At 43.0% G+C, this 23,755-nt stretch overlaps 1 protein-coding gene across 8 annotated transcripts in view; it reads right to left on the reverse strand.

The window, feature by feature from the left end:
- Positions 1 to 23,755, reverse strand: part of TNC (tenascin C) — a 93,837-nt gene that overhangs the window by 21,397 nt on the left and 48,685 nt on the right. The window contains exons 12-16 of one of the 8 annotated variants that reach the window (XM_075120549.1): positions 13,002 to 13,274; positions 9,934 to 10,206; positions 8,142 to 8,414; positions 5,655 to 5,930; positions 916 to 1,188 (exon numbers count right to left, since the gene is read on the reverse strand). The exons of 2 other annotated variants lie outside the window; for them this stretch is intronic. In XM_075120549.1, coding sequence (XP_074976650.1) covers positions 916 to 1,188; positions 5,655 to 5,930; positions 8,142 to 8,414; positions 9,934 to 10,206; positions 13,002 to 13,274 — 1,368 coding nt within the window. The remainder of the gene's footprint in view (positions 1 to 915; positions 1,189 to 5,654; positions 5,931 to 8,141; positions 8,415 to 9,933; positions 10,207 to 13,001; positions 13,275 to 23,755) is intronic. 5 more of the 8 variants (XM_075120550.1, XM_075120551.1, XM_075120552.1 and 2 more) reach the window with 5 other exon arrangements.

Raw genomic sequence — 23,755 nt, forward strand, 5'->3', positions numbered from 1 at the left:
TTTGGAATCAATGCTGAAGCAGCAAGGGGAAATCAAGAAAATCTATATCCACAATGCTGCACGCTTAAGTCCAAAGAGGTTTATCTAACACCCCTAGTAGAGGAATCCACCTAAGAGGATTCCAGCAGTTACCTAAGATGGTTTCTCACTATTATTGTGGTTATCTGCCTCATAGGGTACTCTAGGCATCACTAACTGTAGCAATGTTACCAGAATAATAACTGTTTAACAGTATCTCCAATGCGGTTGTATTTTTCACAATAAAAGGTCCATATTTATTTTCTCACCAACGTTCAGCCATATAACTCTGGCTTTGCTGGTGCATGGAATGAGCAAATCCTGTGGCTGAGACTTGGTGAAAAGAAGCAATAATTGTTCAATAAGGCCAAAATGCAGCTGGAAAAACTCAGCTACGATGAGAATGAGAACACGGGCAATGCTTTGTTAAGAGATGCCCAACGCTATTGGTTGTAATGATCCTCTTGTTTATTTGGCATGGAGAATGAAGGGGAGGAGTCCATGGGCGGGAAGCCCAGCATGACTCTCCTGAATGGTCTTGTTGCATAGACAATTGAAGAATATCGAGGTACCTGGTGGCTTATAACATGGTGAATTCGTCTGGTCTCCTTTCTCCAGCTAAGGGTTCTTTCAGGGAGCAATTTACCCCTCCACCCTGTTCCACTCTTCTCCACTGGACCCCACAGAGACAGAACATAAAGAGAATACCAAGAAACGTAGAAATGGGATCACATTAGTGAACCTCTCAATCATGATGAGGTATGTGTAGCCATGATGAAAAAGGATATGCAAAAGCCATGGTTTGTTTTGCAAATGGATTGCACACAACATCTTCCAGGTGAGAAGAGAAGCATGAAAGAGAGGACGGAAAAGAACAATTTGCCCACGATAATATACCTGTAACAGCCACAGTGCTTAGGGGCTTTGTTTGGCGCCCCTGGGCAAAACCATAAAGCATAACCTCATAGCCAATGCCAGTAATAAGGCCTTTAAGTTCCAGTTGCCGCTGGGCTCCTGTAAGGAGGAACTCCTGTGGGTCCAGCAGCTTGCCAGAATCCACCACGATTACTAGAAAGTTGTCAAAGGCATTCTCCGATGCCATCCAGGACACCGTGAACCCATAAGGATTAATGTCAGAGACAGTTAGGTTTTCCAGTGGGGGCATGGACTCTAAAAGAAGGGAAGGTGCAAAAAAACAAAAAAGAAAAGAAGCATAAAAACATTGCAAGTTAGATAGTGTCACAGCTTCCAGCAAACATCAATCACAAGTTTTCCCCCAAAACCATAAGATTTAATGGAAATGCATGGCCACTACAGCAAGGCTGAGATATTCAAAGGAGCCTAAAGAAATTAGGTGTTCAATTCTCACTGCATGCCAATGGGATTTGGGTGCCTACTTCCTGTAGGTCCCTTTGAAAATCCCCAACCCTGATACTTAAACAAGTTTCTTCAATTTCACATGCACACAGAATCAGTTGTGAATAATAGAGGTTTACGCTGCTTTGAATAACACATCTATTTCCATCCTCCCCTCTCCATCACCATTGCTTTAGGGACAAGCCTCAATTTTCACATATCTCACGACTTCACACCAGTATCGCCTGCTTTTCTTTCCAATGGTTGACCCAGTGGAACCAGGGCTTAAACCAACATGGGTCACTGCAAACGTAAGATCTAAACACTGAAGGATTTTTTACTTGGAGAGATTGTGCTAACAACAGCTAATGACTGCAGGTAGTGGCTGAAGATCAGACTGGCTAAAAATCTTAATAGCCAACAGTTCCTCCCCTCTCTCCCCTTTAACTGATATGTTGACCACTTAAAGAGATTCCAATACAGAATGCTTATTCCGGTAGTTTTCAGACCAAAAGGGCACTAGTTTAAGTTCAGAGGCATAGGGCCATGGGTTCAAAAAAGGTCAGTTTCCATTTCGGCACTAAAATTAAGTGGCCAGGCTATCAAAAGAGCCCAATCTGTTGAGCTCATCTGAATATCTGGTCCTAGGTGTCACAGGCCTAGCCCAGATTGTGGGTGCCCAGCCCTTGGCAATCCGATCCTAAGCTTTTTAAAAATCTGGCTTTGCTCTCCCATATGGCCCACTCATGGAATCTTGCAATCCTTCCTCAACATGATCACTTACTACAGTGGAAGTTTATCCCTAGTAAGAGTTGAGTGGATTTGGTCCTTGACTTCCTTCTTTCCTTCCTTCCTTCCCACCCCCCACAAAATAACCCCGCCTGCATTTCAGTATGTGTGACTACAGAAAGAGCATTGAACAGTAGAGATGGACCCAAACCAGAAGCATGGATCTGAAACACGCAACTCAGGCATCTGAGAAAGTTTTTGAGCTGAATTCTACAGCGTAGGCCATGTCTACGCTTGGAGGTCGGAGTGCGATTCCCAGCTCGCACAGACATACTTGTGCGATTTCGCACCGAGCAAGCACGCTAAAAATAGTACCGTGGCTGTGGTAACGCAGGCGTGGTAATGCGAGTAGCAGCAAATGGTGGTGCAGGCTTTCCTCCGAGTACAAACCTACCTGTAGCCCACAGGCAGGAACTAGAGGTGGCCAGCCCATACTGCTGCTCGCTGCTACCCATGCTATCATGGCTACACTACTATTTCTAGTGTGCTGACTTGATGAGAGAGAGAGCAAGTTTGTCTGTATTAACTGGGAACCACATCCCTAGCTCCAACTGTAGACATAGCCTTAGTCTGATCCAGGAGCTCAGATACGGACCCCCAACTTCCAAACTTTGGGAAAATTCGGGGTTTTGATCAGAATCAGAACTTCTAGGCTTGAGCCAATCTCTACACAAAAGCCACATGGCTCTTCAAAAACTAGGCATGAACAATGAAGTATTTCTTACTATTATTAAGGGAAGGACCCGAGAACCAACTTTGGGGCGCCCTGTGGCCTTCTTGTAGGAACTGAGACATTGTTTCCCTCATTCTCCCATCCATAGTATTAAGCCATTTAAAATAATATATAAGTCCTCGAGCTTTGATGGCTGCATAGCAATGTACCAAAGGCTTTGTTAGAATTTGATGCATGTGGAGTGCATGACGTGGGCAGATCAGGTGCCAGCTCTTAGCAAGGCTTTAGGCCTCAGCCGAGCACTGACAAATTCAATGCTGGAAACTAGTCTGTTTTACCTGTGCGTTAATATGGTTTAGATGGGTACTGGAATGATAACAATGTGTTTAGACTTTATGAAATGCTTGTAAGTTGCTGCATGCACTAATCTCACTTAGAATTTCTTTATCACATGATATAAGTTAATATTTAAGTTCTTGCTGTGTAACTGTAAAAAATGTTTGCTCTGAAACTGTGAACCCAACCAGGAGGGTTCATTTCCTGTCCATCAAGAAGGCCTAAATGGGATGATTTAGTTGGGGATTGGTCCTGCTTTGAGCAGGGGGTTGGACTAGATGACATTCCTGAAGTCCCTTCCAACCCTGATATTCTGTGATTCTATCAAAACTAAATGGGCCATCGTAGGACATCACAATACAAAGACTTTGCTAATTACTCCCCTACACCCATAAAGAGGCTACCTGCAAAAGGGCTAGTTCCATTCTGGAAGAAGGAACTAAAAATAGCTGACAAGAAAAAAATTCATCTCTTTTGTTGTTTGGACTCTCACAGGACACAAAAGAGAAGCAGAGGTCCCCAGGGTCAAACTGGGTTAGTCCTAAAAGACATTCAGAGCTGACAGATTACTACAACTGTGTCACCTTCTGAAACCATAGACTGTAACTCATTTGTGTGCACGTTTGCCTGCTTTAACCTTGCATAATGACAGGTTTCAGAGTAGCAGCCGTGTTAGTCTGTATCTGCAAAAAGAAAAGGAGGACTTGTGGCACCTTAGAGACTAAAATTTATTTGAGAATAAGCTTTCGTGAGCTACAGCTCACTTCATGTATCCGATGAAGTGAGCTGTAGCTCACGAAAGCTTATGCTCAAATAAATTTTAGTCTCTAAGGTGCCACAAGTACTCCTTTTCTTTTTGCTTTAACCTTGTAATAACTCTTTCATTTCTTTTCTTAGTTAATAAATCCTTAGATAGCTGACTATAGGATTGGCTACAAGTGTTGTCTTTGGTGTTAGATCTAAGGTACAAATTGACCTAGGATAAGTGACTGGTCCTTTGGGAATGGGAGTAACGTGAATATTTTGTGATCTAAGGTGTATAGCAACCAACTATCACCCAGTCCAGCTTGCCTGTGTGGCAAAATAGACTGGAATGCCGAAGGGGACTGTCTGTGACTCCATGGTAAGACTGTTACTGTAGTTAGGAGTTCAGTGAAATCTAAGCGTAGAACATACAAGCAGTTCGGGGTCTCTGCCCTGCTTCTTGACACTCTGGCACTCATGGTCATGGTGCAGACAGCATGACAGAGTGGTTTAAGGGAATTACACTAATCTCCTACTGAGCATCCCCAAGATATACTGGATCCAACCCCTCATGGGTTTGCTTTGCTGGAGCCTTGATAAATAAATAAAGGACCTGAAACATTGAAATTATTTTCTAGAAACAGGTTTACATGAACTACAGGCAGACAAGAATTTGTTTGCTTGCAGGAAGCATAGCATGCTTACCTAGATCTGAGAAACTTGCCTTCAAATATAGCAATGCCACATTTGCTATAGGGAAGCATCTGTACTTTGGAGAAGCAAAGAACAGGACTGGAGAAGGCAAACGCTGGTTCATTTGTAACGCGCTACCATCAGGGAGGGAGGTCACAGTCAGCATCCTTGGGACTTCAGTGAAGCGCTTGCGCAGACTGCCTTATGTAAGGGAGGCTACCCTGGCATAGTGCCTTTGCAGATGGTGTTACCTCTGTGTATTACTTGAGTGAGGAGGAAAAGGAAAGCTAATGAGACATGAGCTTCTGGATGCAAGCGCATGCAGGACGGCTGTTTGGTCGAGGCAAAGTATACAAAGAACGGAGAGAAGCTGTAGTGACAGCCTCTGTTACTGTGATATGATGTGCAAGGAATGCTTAGTCTTCAAGGAGTATAAATGGACTGCAGGCAGCATGATCATTCATGCATGAGTGTCAGGTTATTATATTAGATCTGATCTGAGTAAAGAGTGAAACAGCAACAGAAATGGGCTGAATCTTGACGTCCTCTCTTACTGCCACATGTAGAGGTTCAAATAGGCACAAGGGTGTCTGAAGTCCTGGCCCTTTCAATTGCCACGTGTCGTGCAGAAAGGAGATGCCCATCTCACAGATGATTAGAGTTAATCAGTGGAACTGACCCAGAAGGACAGGTGGAATTTTAAAGGCCAGGGCTGCTCTAAATATCCAAGAGCTGAAATGAGGCCTAGAAGGCATTCAGGTTAGATAAATGAGCCCATGAAGTTAACCTTATTTTTTCAAAGCTCGGTGAGGGAGGTTAATTGCAGCTGAAGTTAGGAGTAAAGATTTGGATGGGTTCTTAATTCACCTGAAACTGTTCTCCCCTCCCTCGCCCTAAAAATGGATGATCTCTTTAAGTGTCAACATTACTCAGTTTCACAGAGAAACAACCGCCACACTTCTCTCCTTTCCTGCACATTAATCAATGTTGTTTTTTTTTTTTAACAAAAAACAAACACACAAAGCAGCAGCCTTTAAACGGGTACCTGTCATGACAAAAGCAGTGAGGGGCTCTGTGTGGACCCCTGCATTGGTGGTGCCCTGAATGTTAATATCATAGCCAGTGTAATCTGCCAGGCCTGAGATGCGAGCGCTGCGGGCCCCTCCTGACACCGTAAGCTCCTGCGGCGCGTGGGCTGCATAGGAATCTCTAACATTTATAACAAACTTTGCAAAAGGCCCATCTCTCGCGGTCCATGAGAGGTTGAAGCTGTCGGGGGTAACGTTTGTGAGTGTGAGCGTGCCCAGCTGTGGCTTGGCCTCTGAAGGAAAAGGAACACAGGTGAAGAGAAAGCATTACTTAGAGCAGGGCAGTGCTTAGAAGCAGGAAAGAGTTATGGCTATTTAAGGGTATAGAGCAACAGAGCCAGCCTTTACCATCTGCTGAGCAATGGCTGAAGAAATAAGGAGCTGGGCATTAAAAATAGCCATTGACAAGGGCTTTCAATTTAACCTCTTGCAGGTGTTTATTAGTTTTAATTTTTTCTTGCTCTTTTTTGTTTACTGGTAAATAGATTCAATTGTCTCGCTTAACCGTGGGCCTGATTTGCAGGGGTGCTAAGCACACACAACGCCTCATGAAGTTCAAGGGAACTGCAGATGCTAAGCACCTCTGAAAATTAGGCTCTCAATGACTGCACAGATCTGAACCAAGACTTTACTTTTGCAGAAGGCCACAGAAGGTATGGCACACTTCAGGTTAAAGTGCTTTACCAACAAGATCAGGATCATTATCTTCACTGTCCAGATGGGGAAACTGAGGCACAAATGAGTGAAGTGATTTGCCCAAGCTCATACAGCAGGCCAGTGGCAGCACCCTATCCACTAGGTCACACTGTGGACCACTGAATGGAGGACACAAGATCACTGCAACCCCCTTTTTCAGGACTTTAGGGAAGTCTTAGGGAAAAATTCTTCTTAGGGAAAAATATTCCCTTTTGGGATAAATTTCATTCTCATCCTCAAAGGAATAACTTTGGAAATTGGAGCCAAATCCATCCAGCTTTCACATAATTCAACAATGAGGAGTCTATTTAAACCCCATGTGTTAAAATGTTTTGGGGACATGAAAGTGTTGGTTAAATGGAGTCAGTGATATTCAGGGGGAGTTATTGGTTAAGTGACTCACTCTGGGGGACGTAATCTTAACAACAGAACAATTAAAGAACACAGAGAGACCTATAATTAATTGACATATGAACTGATGCAAGTTACCGCAATTTACCCACCCAAGACTTAGATTAAATGGGCCAGAAGAGTTTGTTCCCAATCCACGCTGCCGCCTTGGTCTAGTCCAGGAGCAGGGACATCTCAGTGACCCCAATTAAGGATGCATGCTGGGACTGTCATCATGCTGCCATCTAGTGACCAGCAGAGCCAGCATGGTCAGTAATGAGGTTGTCATGGCGTGAGCTCGGTGCCTGGGGAGATGGCGGAGGAGATCAAAAAGTATTCAAGATGCAAACATACGTAAGGGAGAATGTGGTGAAACCAGGCACGGCACTGTCAGTCCTGCATGCAGGTTGTAGAGAACAGTCCTTTCCACCCTGAACCCGAAACGGGCACATTCCTTCACATGCCATTCCCACCGAGCTCAGGCAGGCCCACGACATGGCATCCAGATTTCAAAGGTTACGACATGCAACACAAGTTGAAAATCTCTCTCCAGGCCAGGCTTAGTGAGTTCCCAACATCCTGTAGTCTCCACCAGTGCTGGAAAGGCTCTGGCATCCACCGGAAGGCACTGTGGTGCCCATTCCCCTACAAGACTCACTGGCAACAGTGCAAGTGAGAGGGTACAGGGCCGAACATCAAGAAGGGATGGACTTCCTTTTCAATCCCAGCTCACTGCTGAGGGGATGTGGAAAGATGCCAGGCAGAAAAAACTCTTGGTACCAGCACTGAATAACTGGACCACATCATGCAGTTCCTGTTGGTCATTGAACATGCTACCCAAAGCACCAGTAAAAGATACAAATGCCATGAGAGACATTTGACTTTTACAAACAAAGAACCAAAATGGCATGCAGTTGCCTTTCTGGTATGACACAGACACAGTGCCCGTTCCCGTGATAAGAAAGATCACAGGCAAACGAAGAGAGAGGGTGTGGAATGAACACAAAGAGTGTTCAAAGTCAAATGCAAAGATGTTCCAGAATCATCTGGAGCAATTTAGTTATATATACAGAGAGTTTGCAGATAAGTGTATATATAAATAAACCAAAGGTTTAGCATTGTGCTTCCTTAATTCTGGGGACACTTTTCAGCCATTTCCAGGGTCCCAGATCCGCTTCTTTCAAAGCAGTCTCGGATTCAGCTTATTCCAACCTGTCCCCATAGTGACCCTTCCTGTAATTTACTAACAAGGGCCATCTAGATGAGGAAAAGTGAGGTCTCTTTGGAGCCACGTTCTAAAGCAGTTTGGTGGATAAGAAAAGAAAGAATAGAAAAAGTAAATCTGGAAGGTGAAATACCTGTGGTAACCAGTGCTGTCAAAGTCTGAGCACCTTGGCCATCAACTAGACCATGCAGTTGGACAGTGTAATTAGTGGTGGCTCTTAGGTTGGTGATTACAAAACTCCGTGAGGCCCCTGGCACTGTGTACACCAGGGAATCCAAAGGCAAGTCAGAGTTTATAACTTCTAAAACAAAGCGATCAAAGGCAGCATCCTGAGCTTCCCATGTGAGGGACACACTGTCTGAGGTAGCGTTTGAGACAGTTAGTTTGCTAAGGAGAGGTTCGTCTACTAGAGGAAGAAAAACAAATGGAAATGTGTCGGAATTATTAGAACCAAAAATAAAATCAAATAAAATCAATGTCAGAAATGGAAAAGACCTATTTAATCACATTTTCTGCACCATGACCCCTCTCATTTTAGCCAAAAGCTCACCAGGATCCCCCTGCCCATCTCATTCTGCTAAATGGGAGCATGATTTTGACTCACTGACAACTGTTTGCAATCCTGCTGGGGGTCTTGATCCCCAGGCTGAGAAACCCTAATTCATCCCTCTGCCAGGATACCACTCCCCACCTACAAATGTATCTGCTATTGACTTGATCACAGATACTTCATATTACGCTGAACTGCGACTGGCATCCTAAAGTTCCATAGAACTGTCTGTCAATCATGTCAGCAGCAGCATCACCTTGTTACAATTCCTCCTACTTATACGGATTTTAAGATAAAGCACGGTCTAGTCCTTGCAATCTGTGAGGAGATATAACCTGCATTACTTGTATAATCTCTCACCAAATTAATGTAGGCACCTTGTTTTGAGATAACTTTGTGACCAGCAGTCCCGATTTTACAGGGACAGTCACGATTTTGGGGGCTTTTTCTTATATAGGTGTCTATTGCCCCCCATCCCCATCCTGCTTTTTCACACTTGCCCTCTGGTCACCCTAGCAGAGAACCATTTGCATATGAGGTCATATGAATGGAGTCACTATGGGTAATAAAAGATTACTGCATGTGATACAGAACCCTCCCTTGAGTAATCCATCTACTTTTGTAATTTGCTGGTTTTCTACTTCTAATTCAATTTTGCGCACATACAATAGGATTCCTTCTTTCCTTGGAATGGCTGTGCTACAGAGATCCAGATGTGAAACTTCAGGCTGTTCTAGGTGCTAAGAGTAAAATCCATACCAATGCAGCCAGCCAGCCCAGGGCCGTGAACCACTTCAGTCCCATGTAAAACCTAACCTGAGGTCTTAAATGGGATTAAATCTTAAATGGGATTAAAATAGGGCGTCGGCCTTATATAATTCCTCTGCTGTGGAGTCAGTTTCACCCACACCCCATTCAAAAAGAAGAAAAAGCTTTGCCTATACATCTGCCTATTCAAGAGAAATAACCCCCCTAAATGCAACGTAACAGGTACGAACACATGTTGCCACTCTGAGGTGTGCCTAGAGAAGTGTTGGCTCCATGCTCAGCCCCTAAGCAAACTTGTTGGGGTTCTCTACCAGAAGCTGCCCCTGCTCGGATGGAGCCGAGAAGAAAGAAAGCTGATTATTTCTGTTGTGAATAAGAACATCCCTCATCGCCGTGATGTCCTTTCCCTGCACTGGACAGGCAGGTTAAACATAATTGTACAGGTTAAAATAACGCCTGCAGCTCTTCATCAGAAGGCGTTGTAGGGGGAGGTAAAGGATTTGGTACCGGGGGGTTGGCTGGGGAAGGTAAGGGTGAGGGAAAGGTAAGGTCCTGTAAAGAAGAGTTCGGAGAAAGCGGAGTGAGTATGCGAGGTAGGTTTATATACCTGTAGTAGCTGCAACACTTATTGCCTTTGTGCGGAAACCACGCGTGCTCCCAGAGAGGTAGACAATAAAATCAGTTTTGGGGGAAAGCCCTGAGATATGAGCAGTCCTTAAGTTGCCTGAAATGTTGTACTCCATGGGCTCCTGTAACCTGCTAGAATCAATAATTTCAATGGTAAAGGTCTTGAAGGCCTCATCCGTGGCTGTCCAGGAAAGGTTGAAGCTTTCGGGGGTAATGCTGGAAACCGTTAGTTCACCAACTTCAGGTTCTGCTGCTGAAGAGGAAAACAAAAGGAGTGAGAATTAGATGCCCCCTCTGAAGCCGTATGTTCAGAAATGCTGTGCTTGCATCTACAGCTACCACTGTTCTACGTTGAAAAGAGGAATGGAGGGTTCGAATAACAGGTTGCTGCAAGCAGACATGAGCTAAGGGAAAGAATGTCAAAAAGAGAAAGCATCTAACAGTGCTGCATAAACGAAAGCTGTAAGACTGCAATGGTTGTCCATGCTTCTGAGCGCAGCCAAGCATCCTTGCGTATGTCTTCACTGCAGCTGGGACCATGCTCCCCAGCGCAGGTAGACAGACACACACTACCTCTACTCAATCTAGTGTGCTAAAAATAGCAGTGTAGCCGGGGTAGCATCGGCAGCTGTCCAGGCTAGCCACCTGAATACCAATCCACCTGGACCCTCTGGGTACCTACTTGGATGGCTAGCCCAAGCCTTCACCTATGCTACCCCCTGCCACTCTGCTATTTTTAGTGTGCTACCTCACACCAAGCTAGTACATGTCTGTTTACCAATACTGGGAATCACATTCCCAACTGCAGTGTCGATGTACCCGTTGAGGTCTGAGCATGAAAGCAGATGTGTAAGAACACACCAAGGGCCTTAAAGACCTGGAGAATACACTTCACTGATTTAAATTCGCTGAAACTAGATCCATGGCTTAGTCAAGGAAAAAGGGACGAGTTTCATTTGAGCTGTTCCTCTCTCCCTTCCCGATTAAAACACACAAAAGTTGGCATCTAGTCCTAGAGCTTGACCCAAAGTACAAAGCTGTGGTAGCTCCCTGGGGCTTCCTTCCCTTCTGCAGACATCCCTGACAGGCCCCCAAAAGGCACGAAACATTCTGACAATGGAAAATCCCCTGGAAAGAAAAGTCTTGAAAAGCCAAGTGGTGAGTGTGACTGAAATAGAAGGGAAAACCCCAGTAGGGTGTCATCTGCTGTTTCCAATAAACTAACAGAGACTGAGCAATGGCTAAGCCACACTTCGGCAGGACACTGTTGGTATGTCTACATGGCAAGCAGAAATCCGTGGCAGCGAGTCTCAGAGCCCGAGTCTACAGATTTGGGTTTGCTCTACAGTGCTAAAAATAGCAGTGTAGCTGTCCAGGCTTGAGTTGGGGTCTGTTTTCTTTTTAACCCCCTAAAGATTACTTTCTCCACCTCAAGGAGATTTATGTCCACTGTGACTAGACTATAATCCGATATCAACCCATACTCAGAACTCCTGATGGAAGCTTTTAGTGAAAAGTCAATGGCAGTATACAGTGCAAAGCAAGCAATTCATGTCATAAAAACCACTCTAGCCAAGCCAAGCCACGTAACGCACCACAGCAAAAAGCAAACAGTACATCCTCATTTCTGTAATTCAGTTATAAATTTTCCTAGTTCCTTCTAGCTGCTGGATAAAATGTGCTCTGAGAGAGCAAACAAGAGTAAGTCTGAGCCATCCTCCAAGCTAGAGAGAAGTTGCAGCAGGTTACAAAGGACTTTAAGGAAGGGTCCTGTGAATACTGTCTGAAACAGATTGTTAGTGCATCTGAAGGAAGAGCCACTGTGTCCCAGCCATTGTCACTGAGTAAATGAGATATAGAAAGCCCCATTAATTATAGTCTTTCTGAGTATCTAAAAGTGGCAGTGGCATGGAACAATCCAAGGAAGGATATGTTTGACTTGTTACAGTAGAAGTGCACTGGGTTGCAGGAGATATACTCCTAAGGCATAGCCAAATGAGAGTGGCTGCAATCCATTGCAAGTACAGAACAGGTAGTGCAAATAAAAAAAAATCTGCAAGGTGAAGATGAGGGACAAAATCCAAATTGGAAGGGAAAGAAAATCAAATATCTGACTTGGCAGATGGAACACATGGTCTAGGTTCTCTATATCTGAGGGTTAATTATTTAGAGTTTTGTAGATCATTAAAACAGTGTTATTTTTTATTTATGAGAGATAGGCCTGAACCAAAACCATGGAACATCTTTGAGGGATGCAAGATCTGGTTATGAATGTGGAGACTAGTGCCCATCTCTACTTTTCATCAACCCAGATACCATATTTACATCAGTGAAAGGTGAATGCATATCAATGAAAGGTGTAGAGATGAGTCATACAAATTACTTTCATTATTATTGATAATTTTACGCAATTTTTGGTTGTGTAAGACCTGAGTCTTCTCTCAGCTACACCAGCTTTACACCGGTGTAATTCTGTTGACTTTAGTGGAGTTACTCCTGATTTACACATTGTGAGAGCAGTAACAGATTCATACTGGTTAACAGCCCAATAGATGAGATCACCTATTAGCAGTAATTCCACATTGTTTTTTGTGCTTTGTTTTGAACATAACTTTTGGAATCCAAGAAACACAAGTGCTCATGGCCTTGAATATCTGGGCTATAAAGTCAGGTTTTCACAGGTTTCACAGGACAACGTCTGCTCTTTCTGATCATGTGCAATGGACATTTGGGTCTTGCAATTAGTTCCAACCAGAGAAGTGAGTAAAATAAGCAAAAATAAGTTGTTCTGAGGACAAATGGGAGCTCCTGAAAGCAAATGACAGCATGGTGGCCCGGAGACTCTCATTAGAAAATCTGATCATCACGAGACATTTCCAGGCATGATATGTTCAGCCAAGCTTTGATAAGCCTTGAGGATTAAGGGTGCTCATGCAAAAGAGTGCAGACATCCAAGCTCTCACTGGACACTGCAATAGCGCTGGCCTATATGCCTCTCTGCAAAGAAAGAAGTAGCATGGAAACTGATGAATAAATTAGAAAGGGTACCTGTTGTGGTGTTAACAGAAAGGGGTTTGGTCCTGTAGCCCTGAATCACACCATAAAGTGTGACAGTGTAGGGCATGTTAGCCTTGAGGCCAGTAACATTCACAAAGCGTAGGCTGCCTGGGACTGTGAGATTCTGAGCTTCTTCTGGATTGTTAGGCTCCTGCACCTGAATGACAAAAGTCTCATAGGCCCCTTCTGCGGCTGTCCAGTTGAGTTGGAAACCATCCCAGCTAACCTTCGATACTGTAAACTTTCCGAGCTCAGGTTCCTCCTCTGAATATGGACAGAGAGTCAATTAGTTACTCAAATTACAGATTAAAGTAACAAATAATTGGGGTGCTACCGGATGACTTTCCAGGCTAATGAATTTCAGTTATAATTAGTGTTCCTATAGATGCACTATTACACACACTTCTAGATTTATGACAGGTTTCAGAGTAGCAGCCGTGTTAGTCTGTATCCGATGCAGTGAGCTGTAGCTCACGAAAGCTCATGCTCAAATAAATTTCTTAGTCTCTAAGGTGCCACAAGTCCTCCTTTTCTTTTTTCTAGATTTATGTCTGCCCTTGGTAACTCAGTGGAAAGCTTCCTTGAGACTTGGCAATGCAGAGCTGTACAATAAGCAGAGAGCAACAATAATAAATAATCATTTTAATACTATAATATTTCATGTAGGAAGCAGCTTTGGAGCTTAGAGCATTTTACAAACATTAATTAAACCTCCTTGTGAGGCAAGTCAGTATTTCTAGAACCATCTTACAGCTGCCATTAACAATTCAATGTTTGCTACTCTAAAGTGATTGTGATACTGCTGTATTTCCTGTTCCAAGGTTAGACAGATACAGAAGTTCCCGTAAGTACCAGGGCTGTGAAGTTTATGTTTTTAATGGGGTCCACTTGAAGCAAGGTTGGTTTCGTTTGTTTTCAAATAATCAATTCCTAATTCAAAATGACAAAGAATGAATAGTGGTTTCTTTGCCCGTACATGCCCATCTTTAGAGATTTGCCCTAATTGTGGTTAACACAAGTTTAATGAGGGCAGATAACAATAACTTCTTTAAAAAGACAAGCTTATTATTTCAAAAGAAGAATCTCAGTGACATGCTATAGAAAGCCCTCCTGTGGTGAGGGAAGACAAGTGACAGACATTATGTTTTTCAAAGTCACGCTGGAAAATAGCATCTTCTTATCTGTTGGTTATGCATGGGGAATCTCCTCTTTTAATCTGTGGCTAACTTTCGGACTGGGCTCATTCCATAGCTCTCTTCTCTCTTATTTGCAATGGCTGAAAGCAAGGTAGAGCAGCCCTAATAATGATGACAGGGCCTGATTGTGCAACCCTTACACACGTTGCTGAGCACTTACTCGTGAGAGATGTTCCACTAGGACCTGATTTTCAGTTATACTCAAGGTTCCTTTAAGCCACATTGATGTAAGGTGCTTTAAAGGTGTGCACCCATTTTAAGGCAGGTTGGTGTAAAGGGGCCTTAGTGTAAATGAGAACCAGGCCCAATGAGATTACTTGTGTAGTTGCTTATCATGTAAAGTAAGGGTTGCACATAGTGTATGTGTGCTTGCATGTATTGCATGCCCTAATGCATACAGTATGGGCCTAATTTTCAGAAATGCTGAGCCATCAATGGGAGCTCCCATTGACTTAACTGGATTTCTGAATACTCAGGCCCTATATCTCTGTATAGGAAAGTGGTATCACTCAGGTCCACTGAAGCACCAACTAGCTGCCTCCCATCTCCCTTTGACCCTCAAGAGATGACACTGTACAGAGTAACTTTTCAAATCAGTGCTGCTCAAGAACTTTGCATGAGCTGTTTTAACAAAAATAGGGATCAGACACTCGTTATGATATAATGCAAAAGGGAGAATGCAGGCTGGAAAAGAAATCAGTGATCATTTGATGGCAGTAGAGATAAAATAAGACATTAATTTAAAATCAAAATACACCCCCCTCCCCCCAAAAAACGAAGTCAAGTCACAGCGAAGTCTTTCAAGGAAAAACATTATCTATTTTGCAAATGCCATAACAACTTAAAAGCCATTCAGATTTCCCTGGACATAAAATTCAATTTCCATTCTCTTCCAAGACGCAGGCTCACAAAAACACTTTTCCTTTCAGTTTCCTGTTCAGGGACATGCATGTCTGATCTGGAAATGCATCCAACTCCCATCATGCTTTCCTGTTCTCATACACAAATCATGCAATGCACCAATTCCAATTGCTGGGGAGCTCGGCCAGCCTCACCAGTAACGCCTTGACCATACATGACAACAGAGATGACAACAACATGGGGAGTGAGATGAAGAGATGATGTTTCTTAGGTTAAAAAAAAAAAAGATATAACACGTCGTAGAAAAAGATGAGACTGTTCTAGCCATTTCCATACCAGTGATTTTGTTACTGGCACGTGGACAGGGAGTATTACTAGTCTATTGTCTGTTTCTCCAACTCTACATTTGCATCTTGGTACCTGATCATTAGTGAATTGCACTCAGAGTTTATACGGTTGTTTCCTTTTACTGTTGTATTGCTCAAGGAGAAATGAATGTGCAAAAGGAAAATAAGAGGCTGTTTAAAAACTCTGAAAATCCCCACTCACAATGTGTTACAATCTTTTTTTTTCCCCCTTTCAGACATCACCACTTCCATGGAAACACTGCCAGATACTACCTCCTTGCAATCTTCCCTTTGTTTGGATCACAATCCAAACAAAACCCAGTCACATATCCTGCTATTTCCATGTGTCTTGTAAATAGCTGATGCATCGAATCCCGTCTTTGCATGCAATCTGTAAAGGGAGAATCAATGCTATGCCCCTTCAAAAGCTGGATGGGGAACTGTCCATGCTACATAACTCATTCCAAAGCAACAGGAGTTTTGTCCCATGCAGAAAATAATTTCAGAAGGAAGCCATCTCTCATGAAGCCTGGCATTTCTGCAATGGAACTGCAGTACAAGATGAAACCCAGAATGTCAAAGCAGAAATGAGAACATATGGATAACAAAATCCATAGAAAATACCTGTGGCAGCTAGAGCATCCAGTGACTGAGAGAGCTGACCTTGAGTGCTTCCACGGAGATTAATCAGGTATTGTGTGCCAGCTGTGAGATTGATAAATTCTGTTTCTCGTAGGTTTCCGGGCACAGAGATTTCCTGGGTCCTGTTTAAACTGGGCAGGCTTTTCAGGGTGATAAAGAACTGATCAAATAACGCATCTTGTGCTGCCCAGGATACTGTGAAACTATTGAAAGTCCTGCCCGTTATTTTAAGGTCATGAAGTTGGACAGTGAATTCCAGGGTGGAAAAATCAGTGGGTACTGAAAGCAGAGTGTGAGAATCAGTGCTTGGGTTTGTTAAGTAACTTAGCTCAGTAGGTGCTGGGCTGGTAGGATTAAGTGTTGTTTCGCTGTCTGATTCTCCAGGTGCTGTGACTAGATGTGCTAAACAGAGGTAAATCACAAGTTAAGTTTTCCTTATTAAAAAAAATAAATAAATAAAAGGCAAAGAAACCAAATGATGCCTAACATCTGAGAATGGTTAGTTTCTGCAGTTTGCATTAAAGATCACTAGACACAGAGAAAGCAGATGGGGTAGCTGATTGTTTGGAGACTGAATCCAGGTCATAAGCAGAGGAAGCATTACAAAGCATAATGTCAGTCTCATACCAGCCACACTCAATGGTAGCTCTCGAGCATCAATCACAATAGCTAGCAATTTAAGGACACTAGTTTTCAGTAGAGATACAGGGCCATCAGTGTAAATCAGCCTAGCTTCATTGACTTCCACGGAGCTATGCTGATTTACACTGGCTAAGAATTTGGCCCTCAATCTCTTAAACATGCCTTCTATCCACACAATATGACGGGTAAAACTGCTGATGGAAACGGGAAATGGAATGCATGCTAGGACTGCAAACATATCTAAGACAGACTGAGAATTCAGCTATAGCAGTAGCATTGCTAACTTTCTTCCTACCCGAAGAAAAACAAACGTGGAGCTGTTTCTGTCTGTACACATGCCTCATTCTTAAAAAAAATAAAATGTGAGCCTTCTTTCTTTAAAGAGCTCCACAAGACAAAGAGATGAGCCAGCACTTGCTCTGTGCATGGGTTTCCATGCTACCCAAGAGTAACATGCCTTAGACCACAATCAGCCTTTGGGATTCTGAGCATTGCACAGATAAGAGAGAACGCCCATCGCAGTTGGAGAGCAACAGGCAGAGAACTTTTCTGAGACTTCAGTTAGCCATGCAGCATTATCTCTTCATTCGTGGACTAGCCACATCATTCCACACTGAAAGGGCTCCCCTGCTTTCTTGTCTCAGTGGCATTCATTTAAAAGACAGTGAGCAGCCTTCCACCACCAGGCAGATCAGCATGGGTACGTAGCCTCGATTCAATATCTGTCTCCAAACTGACAAAATACTAGCATAGCACAAAAATGTTTGCAGAGAGAAAGAACAATTAAAACATCTTGAAACAAAAGCAAAAAAAAAAAAAAAGAAAGAAAAGAAAAGAAAAAGCGATATCTAGAAAATACATTTCCAGCACTCATGTAAAGTACTTTTCTGCTGATCTTCAAGAAATCTGAAAGCCTATGGAAACCATTCACTCATACTGGTCATGGATCTGTGTAACTCTATTATTGACTTAGATAGAGTTCCACCTGATTTACTCCAGTCTGAGACCAGAATCTATATACTGTATAAATGAAAGACAGTATCTTTATTACCATGATAGTGCATTACCTACCATGAGCATTACTATACTAATTCCCATTTTGCCAGTGAGGATACTGAGTTAGCCTATAGTTGTTAACTGGCTTTTATCAGAGTCATTATGTTCATGTGATACCCATAGGGGAGAAAAATTGAGGAAAGCATGCAACATCTAAGTATTAACCTCCTACAAGTCTGTGAACTGCTGTTACACTGGCTGCATTTTGCCAAGACTTGCCACCCGTTCTTTTCTAAGTATTTGTGGCAACAGCAGAATCTGAGGTGTGTGTTAGTTGAAGGCAAATGCTGCCTAAATGTTGACTACTCTACATGCATTCTACTAGCTAACATATATTGTAGAGTACATCCAACTATATAGACATGCACTGGATACATACACAGAACATGAGAATTAGGGGGAACAGCAAAATTATCATAGAGATATGGGGTCCGTTATACAAATTGAAATGAAGATCGTGGAGACGTGCAGAAAAGAACGCACAGCATGGAAAGATGTGAGCGGAAAAGGCAGACTGATTTTATACATCCTTTTGCACTTGCTGCAGAGATAAACGCATAACTGAGGGGACAGGGTGAACATTAGAGCTAGTTGACCATTTCTGAATTTCAGAAATGTGACAAAATTTCACAATTTCAGAAAAGAAGGGGAAAGATTTCAGTGATATTTCCACAAAATTCTAGCCCTCCCCCTATTGGTTTTGAGAAGCTTCAAAGTTGATCAAAGGTTTTCAATTGCCCAAATATAAATTTTTTGTAATTCCAAAATAAAAAGGGGAATTTTTGGAAAAAAAGTCACAATTTTCTTCCTTTTTTTCTGTCCAGCCCTACAGAAAATGACTCCATTTTAATTATTTATTCTATTATTTGCAGGCAAGGACTTAATTTGTCATGCAGTCTGCTAATAATAGAAAAAAGGATGGTGGAGTATATGATAACTCCAGTGAGTAACTCACATGAAGGGGACACCCTTGCAACTAGTATTGAATTCTGGATCTAACTATTACCAGTAGGTTAAACGTACTGGGCCAAATGCTGCCCTTAGTTTTGCCCATGGGATTCCACTGACTTCAGTTGGAGTTGCAGGGCATAAATTGGCCCATGACATGCAGGTAAAGCTACACTGTCATATTATTTACAATCATTTTGTTGCAAAACTAGCTAGGGATACTGTTTGAGGGTTTAATAACAAGACCCACAAAGGGGAAATGAATGGATGATAAGTAGAGAGAAAACCAGATTAGCTCAAAACTAACCCATAATAGAAAAATGAATGGCTTAGTGTACAGACATAGAACGGAGACAGAAATGCAAAATAGCTGGATACATGGAAAACATCCAGGTAACGTAGCTAGTGATAGCTATCAATGTATAAGAGATTGTTAACAACTAGATGAATGGACAACAGAAAATGTAACAGTTTGATTGTTGAATAACAAAGTGGGTGTGTGGCAGAGACATGTGAAGATAACAACAATTAGATAACTGGACAAAAGAGAGACAAACTAGAAACTCTGGATGGATGGGTGAGAGCCAGACAGAATGTCACCTAGTAGAACGATGAGTGAATAGCAAATGCACAGGAATTAAACACATGAAAGGGCATTTGGATGGACAACAGATAAATTGCTATGAGAATTCCTTGTCAAAGTGAAATACCTATATTTATTATCCTGAGGGTAAAAAATTCAAACGGAGGTGTCCCTTTTATACATATAGCCTATTCTTTCCTATATGGATGTTCTTGGACTTTCTAAAGGAATTCCATTTTAATTCCTCACTAGTACTTTCACTATGAAGAACGTTAATGTCCTGCCTAGAAGTCAGATTTCTCTGGGTGCTTGGTACAGAGCTGGGAGTGTTACTTTCTACTATTTCTTGTTTCTGTCTTTTGCTTTATTTATTGGAAAGAGGTGGCCACAATCAATTCAGTGCCATGTCTTCCATCAACCCAAGTTCTATGACTCAGGGCTCTCACCCTCCCCAGATAGGATTTTGGCATCAGGGTCAACCATGAAACCTCCATCTTATTTTGGGCCCTCCATTTAAATATCCCTCTCTTCTGTCTCAGCTAGATGGTTACGCTAGCTTTGTACCATTGGAGAACAACAAAGGGGAAGTAATTGGTGGCCAGGATCTGATTTAAGGTCTTACTTGTGGTGGATTAATATACCACAATGGCTACCATTAAAAATTCTGTATTGCCAGTAGTCACTAGATACTGATATCTGCAATACCCATTTATGCCTCTGTTTTAAACAGGAATCCGATGTGGTAACTGTGTAGCATCTGTTGGCAAATTACTTTTCAGTGATAACCACTGCAGGTTCCTGTCAGGCTGACTCACCTATTCATTGTTGATAATATTACTTTGAGCTTGGGAAAACGGGGACAAAACTTCAGACAAGCAGAAGCCATAAGAGAAAGAAGGACTGACACAGAATATTGTCAAGGGTCCTCAGCAGATAGAAAGAATCTTCTTTAGTCATTCAACAGAGTAGGAAGCTGCCTTCTCCAAGCCATGCTCCCATTCAGCTCTTGACCTGTAACTCACTTCCATAGACAAGAAAGCATCTCATCCAAGACATGCCAGTAGTCACTGAACAATCTGTGCACTGTTGCAGAGGAATGTTAAGCAGGCACTCAGCTATTATAAAGTCCATTCATTTATTTCCACATGCCACTCATGCGTAACATACTACTGTCCCTCCTTCTCCAGCATCCACATTATGCTGCTCAGGCATCGCTCCAGAACTGGAGCAGGGAGAAACAAAGATGCAATCTGATTGCTCAGTTTCCTCAAAGCTGGGCTATGTGGTTACACTACAAATTGACTCTCTGCCTCCATAAATGTATTTGGAAAGATATGCTGGAGAAATGGCCTTTCCAGCTAATACATGGCTTATTCCTCTTTGCTTCTCACGTCATTCTAAACTGCAAATATACCATGATCCTGGGTGGAACAACTAACAAAGTGGACCATGATTAGGGACCCCTTAGTTAACAACTGAAAAGATGTACCTGTTGTAGCCACAGCTTCAAGAGGATGGGAGCGCTGTCCTCCAATCATTCCGTACACCTTGATTTTATAGGATGTGTTAGCCTGGAGGCCATCAATCACAGTGCCTAAGGAGTCTCCAGGCATGAAGACTTCTGCGAGAGGCCCAGCTGCCAATGCCACCTCCTTGTACTCCACCACAAAACTAGTGTAGGCTCCTGAGTCCACCTTCCATGAGAGACTAAAGCCATGCGCTGTCACATTGGAGACCACAACATCCCTCAGCGTATCCTCCCCCATCCCAGAAGCCTCTGAGCTCCAAGATCCAGAGTACTCATCTGGGCCAGGAGTCGCCTCCCACTTTAGATCTAGACTACGTGTGGCTATAAAGAAATAAACAAGCAAAGGGTAGAATATGAAATACTTAATTCCTTCCTTTTTTTCAAAAGAACAAAAGTCAATGAACTGTGCACTTCATACTTATTACCGTCTAAGCAGATTTTGAAACCAGGACCTTCAGCACCAAAGCACAAACCTCTACCACATGAGCTAAAGGATCCATTCCGTTACTTGGTAGCAGTAGTTGACTGTTATCCACTAATGGGCTGGCCACTGAAGGAGATTGTGACACACACTCTTTGCCAGCGTGCTACACAATTTGCAAAGATTCTTAAGTTGTGTGTGCGTGCTTGCGTGCAAAGGGGGTGGATGTTGTTTATATTCTCAGAGGGAGATTGAAGAAAGTATGAGGGAGAACCAGCCAGACATACAACACATAAGAAAATAATGTCTTCAGCTCAACAGGAGCAATGCCTATCTTACAGGATTTCAGAAAGAGATAATTGGCAGATACAAACAAAAAAACCCTGCAAACCAAACCAAAGGCTCCCTGACCTCTGCAGGCCTGACTGAACAAACAGAAGTCAGGGAGGATTAAGGAGAAAGACTAAAATACACAACATGGGTAAAAGAAGGGAACTTTGAAAGCAAATACTCCCTGCCCTAAAGCAGGTTGCGCTCTATAAGCTGCATGTGAATCAGTTTCCTTTTTTTTTTTCCCCAGTGCGGAGGACAAATCTCTCTTTTAATGAACGAGTGTTTCCAAGCTGCGCCCCTGGGTTCCTCCGCTGCATCCTTCCTAGAATACAAAGAGCTAGTTCGGTCCTACTCATGCTCCTGGTGCCTTCCACTTGAATCAGATACTCTCCGGTCCCTGCTGCTCAGAGCAAGCACTCCCCCGCCGCCCCATGGTGAAGCGGCGCAAAAGCCATCTCTCGCCGTAGGCAGAGTGTGAGAGCTAACAAGATTTGTTTTGCTTGGCCTGAGGACTGGAGGATCTCACACATGCTGGAACATGGACGGAATCATGAAAGCAGCAAGCCCCCAGTTCACACATCCACAAGATCTTATTTTACAGCCCCTGATTCTTATGCATTTGGGATGCATCCATCCCCAGTCAAGGGACAGATCCCAGAGATAGGTTACATCAACGAGTGCTGCTGCCTCTCTGGTGCTTCAGGAGCCTCTCGGTTTATTCACGGCCCAGAGCAAATGCTTAAAAAATTACACTGCTTTCATGCATTTTTTAAGATATCACAAGAAGATACAGAATAAGGTTTGAGGGGATTTGATTCTGATGCTAGACATGACTAGCTTGTGAAACTCCACATCAAGGTCCTTCTGATGTATGTTGTTTAAGCCTTTTCACCTTCTATGTGCATTTCTTGTGAGGGTCTGAAGATTCTTCAAAGAGAAGGGGGAGAAACAACCCTGGAAAGATCAAAGGTTTGCTCATCCCTGCAGTGTAGACCCTTGGCTTTGTTCTGTGTATCAGGGCCTGCTGAGTTTTCTCCCACTCGGCTACTGGCCTTATTTATTCATCATACAATTTACTTAATGTGGATGTTTACAGCATATGAACTCTCAGCTGTCTTGAATTATCCAACTCTGTATAGCATTTATATGTACAGCTGGCATGAAAAATACTATGGAAAATAAAGTTGGGTTGGATTGGATTGACTGCGTGGCAGCAGAATAAGGTGCCTACTTCAATTTTCAGACTTCGCAATACCAGGCAATGTTCTCTTGTCTACAGCTGCTAATTTGTAAGATCTGAGATTTCTTGCATGGGTTTGTACTCTAGATGGAATTGAAGGAAAGAAAATGAAACTCCGAGGCCCAGATCTTCAGCTGGTGCCAACCGTTGTAACCTCACTGTTTTCAGTGTAGCTCTGCTGATTTATACCAGGTGAATGCTAGCCCACAATATTTAAACATAAAACACCCTGAAAACATATAGGAGCTGATTATCTTTTACCCTAAGGCCATAGCCTGATATAGTCCCATCTCTGGGCCCCATTTACACACTGAACAGTTCCTTACTCAACAAGAAGTCCCTCTGACTTCAGTAGAAACTCCTTGAGGAATAGGGTACTGCTCAAGGTGAATACTGGTGGACGAATGGCCTCTCTTTTATCGAGAAGTGTAGCAGTTGTGGTATCCAATGGACTCAAGGGACTGAGACTAACATTAGGACATCAGCTTTCCTCTCCTATTGAAAGAGAAAAATGGTGACAGGCAAAAGCGGAATTGTGAGGGCTCCAACCATGTTTTGATGCTTCCAGTGTCAAGAAAGGCTGCAATGAAAATTCATTAAGGTGGTGGGGGGGAATGTTAAAGGGGTGTGCTGTTAACATCTTTGTCCCCCTTCTTTGATTGCTAGAGTGCAGGGAAACAAAATAAACCATTAGACCGACACACACAAAATCGTCCAATTTAAAGCAAAGAACGAGGTTGTACATTCCCTGCTGGAGAATAAGTGTATTGTGTGGGTCACCTTAAGGGATAAGCAAGCACACAACAGAGGAGATGGAGAAAAACAAAGGGATAAGGAAAAGGCATGGCTACACCTCAGTTAGGCTTTCACACACTAGACAGAGAGAAACCAGGTTTTCACAGCCAGCTGACGTATTCAAAGCTGCTCCCCAGCAGCGTCTTGGAAAGC

Source organism: Caretta caretta, chromosome 16 (assembly GCF_965140235.1).
Source record: "Caretta caretta isolate rCarCar2 chromosome 16, rCarCar1.hap1, whole genome shotgun sequence".
Lineage (NCBI taxonomy): Eukaryota > Metazoa > Chordata > Testudines > Cheloniidae > Caretta > Caretta caretta.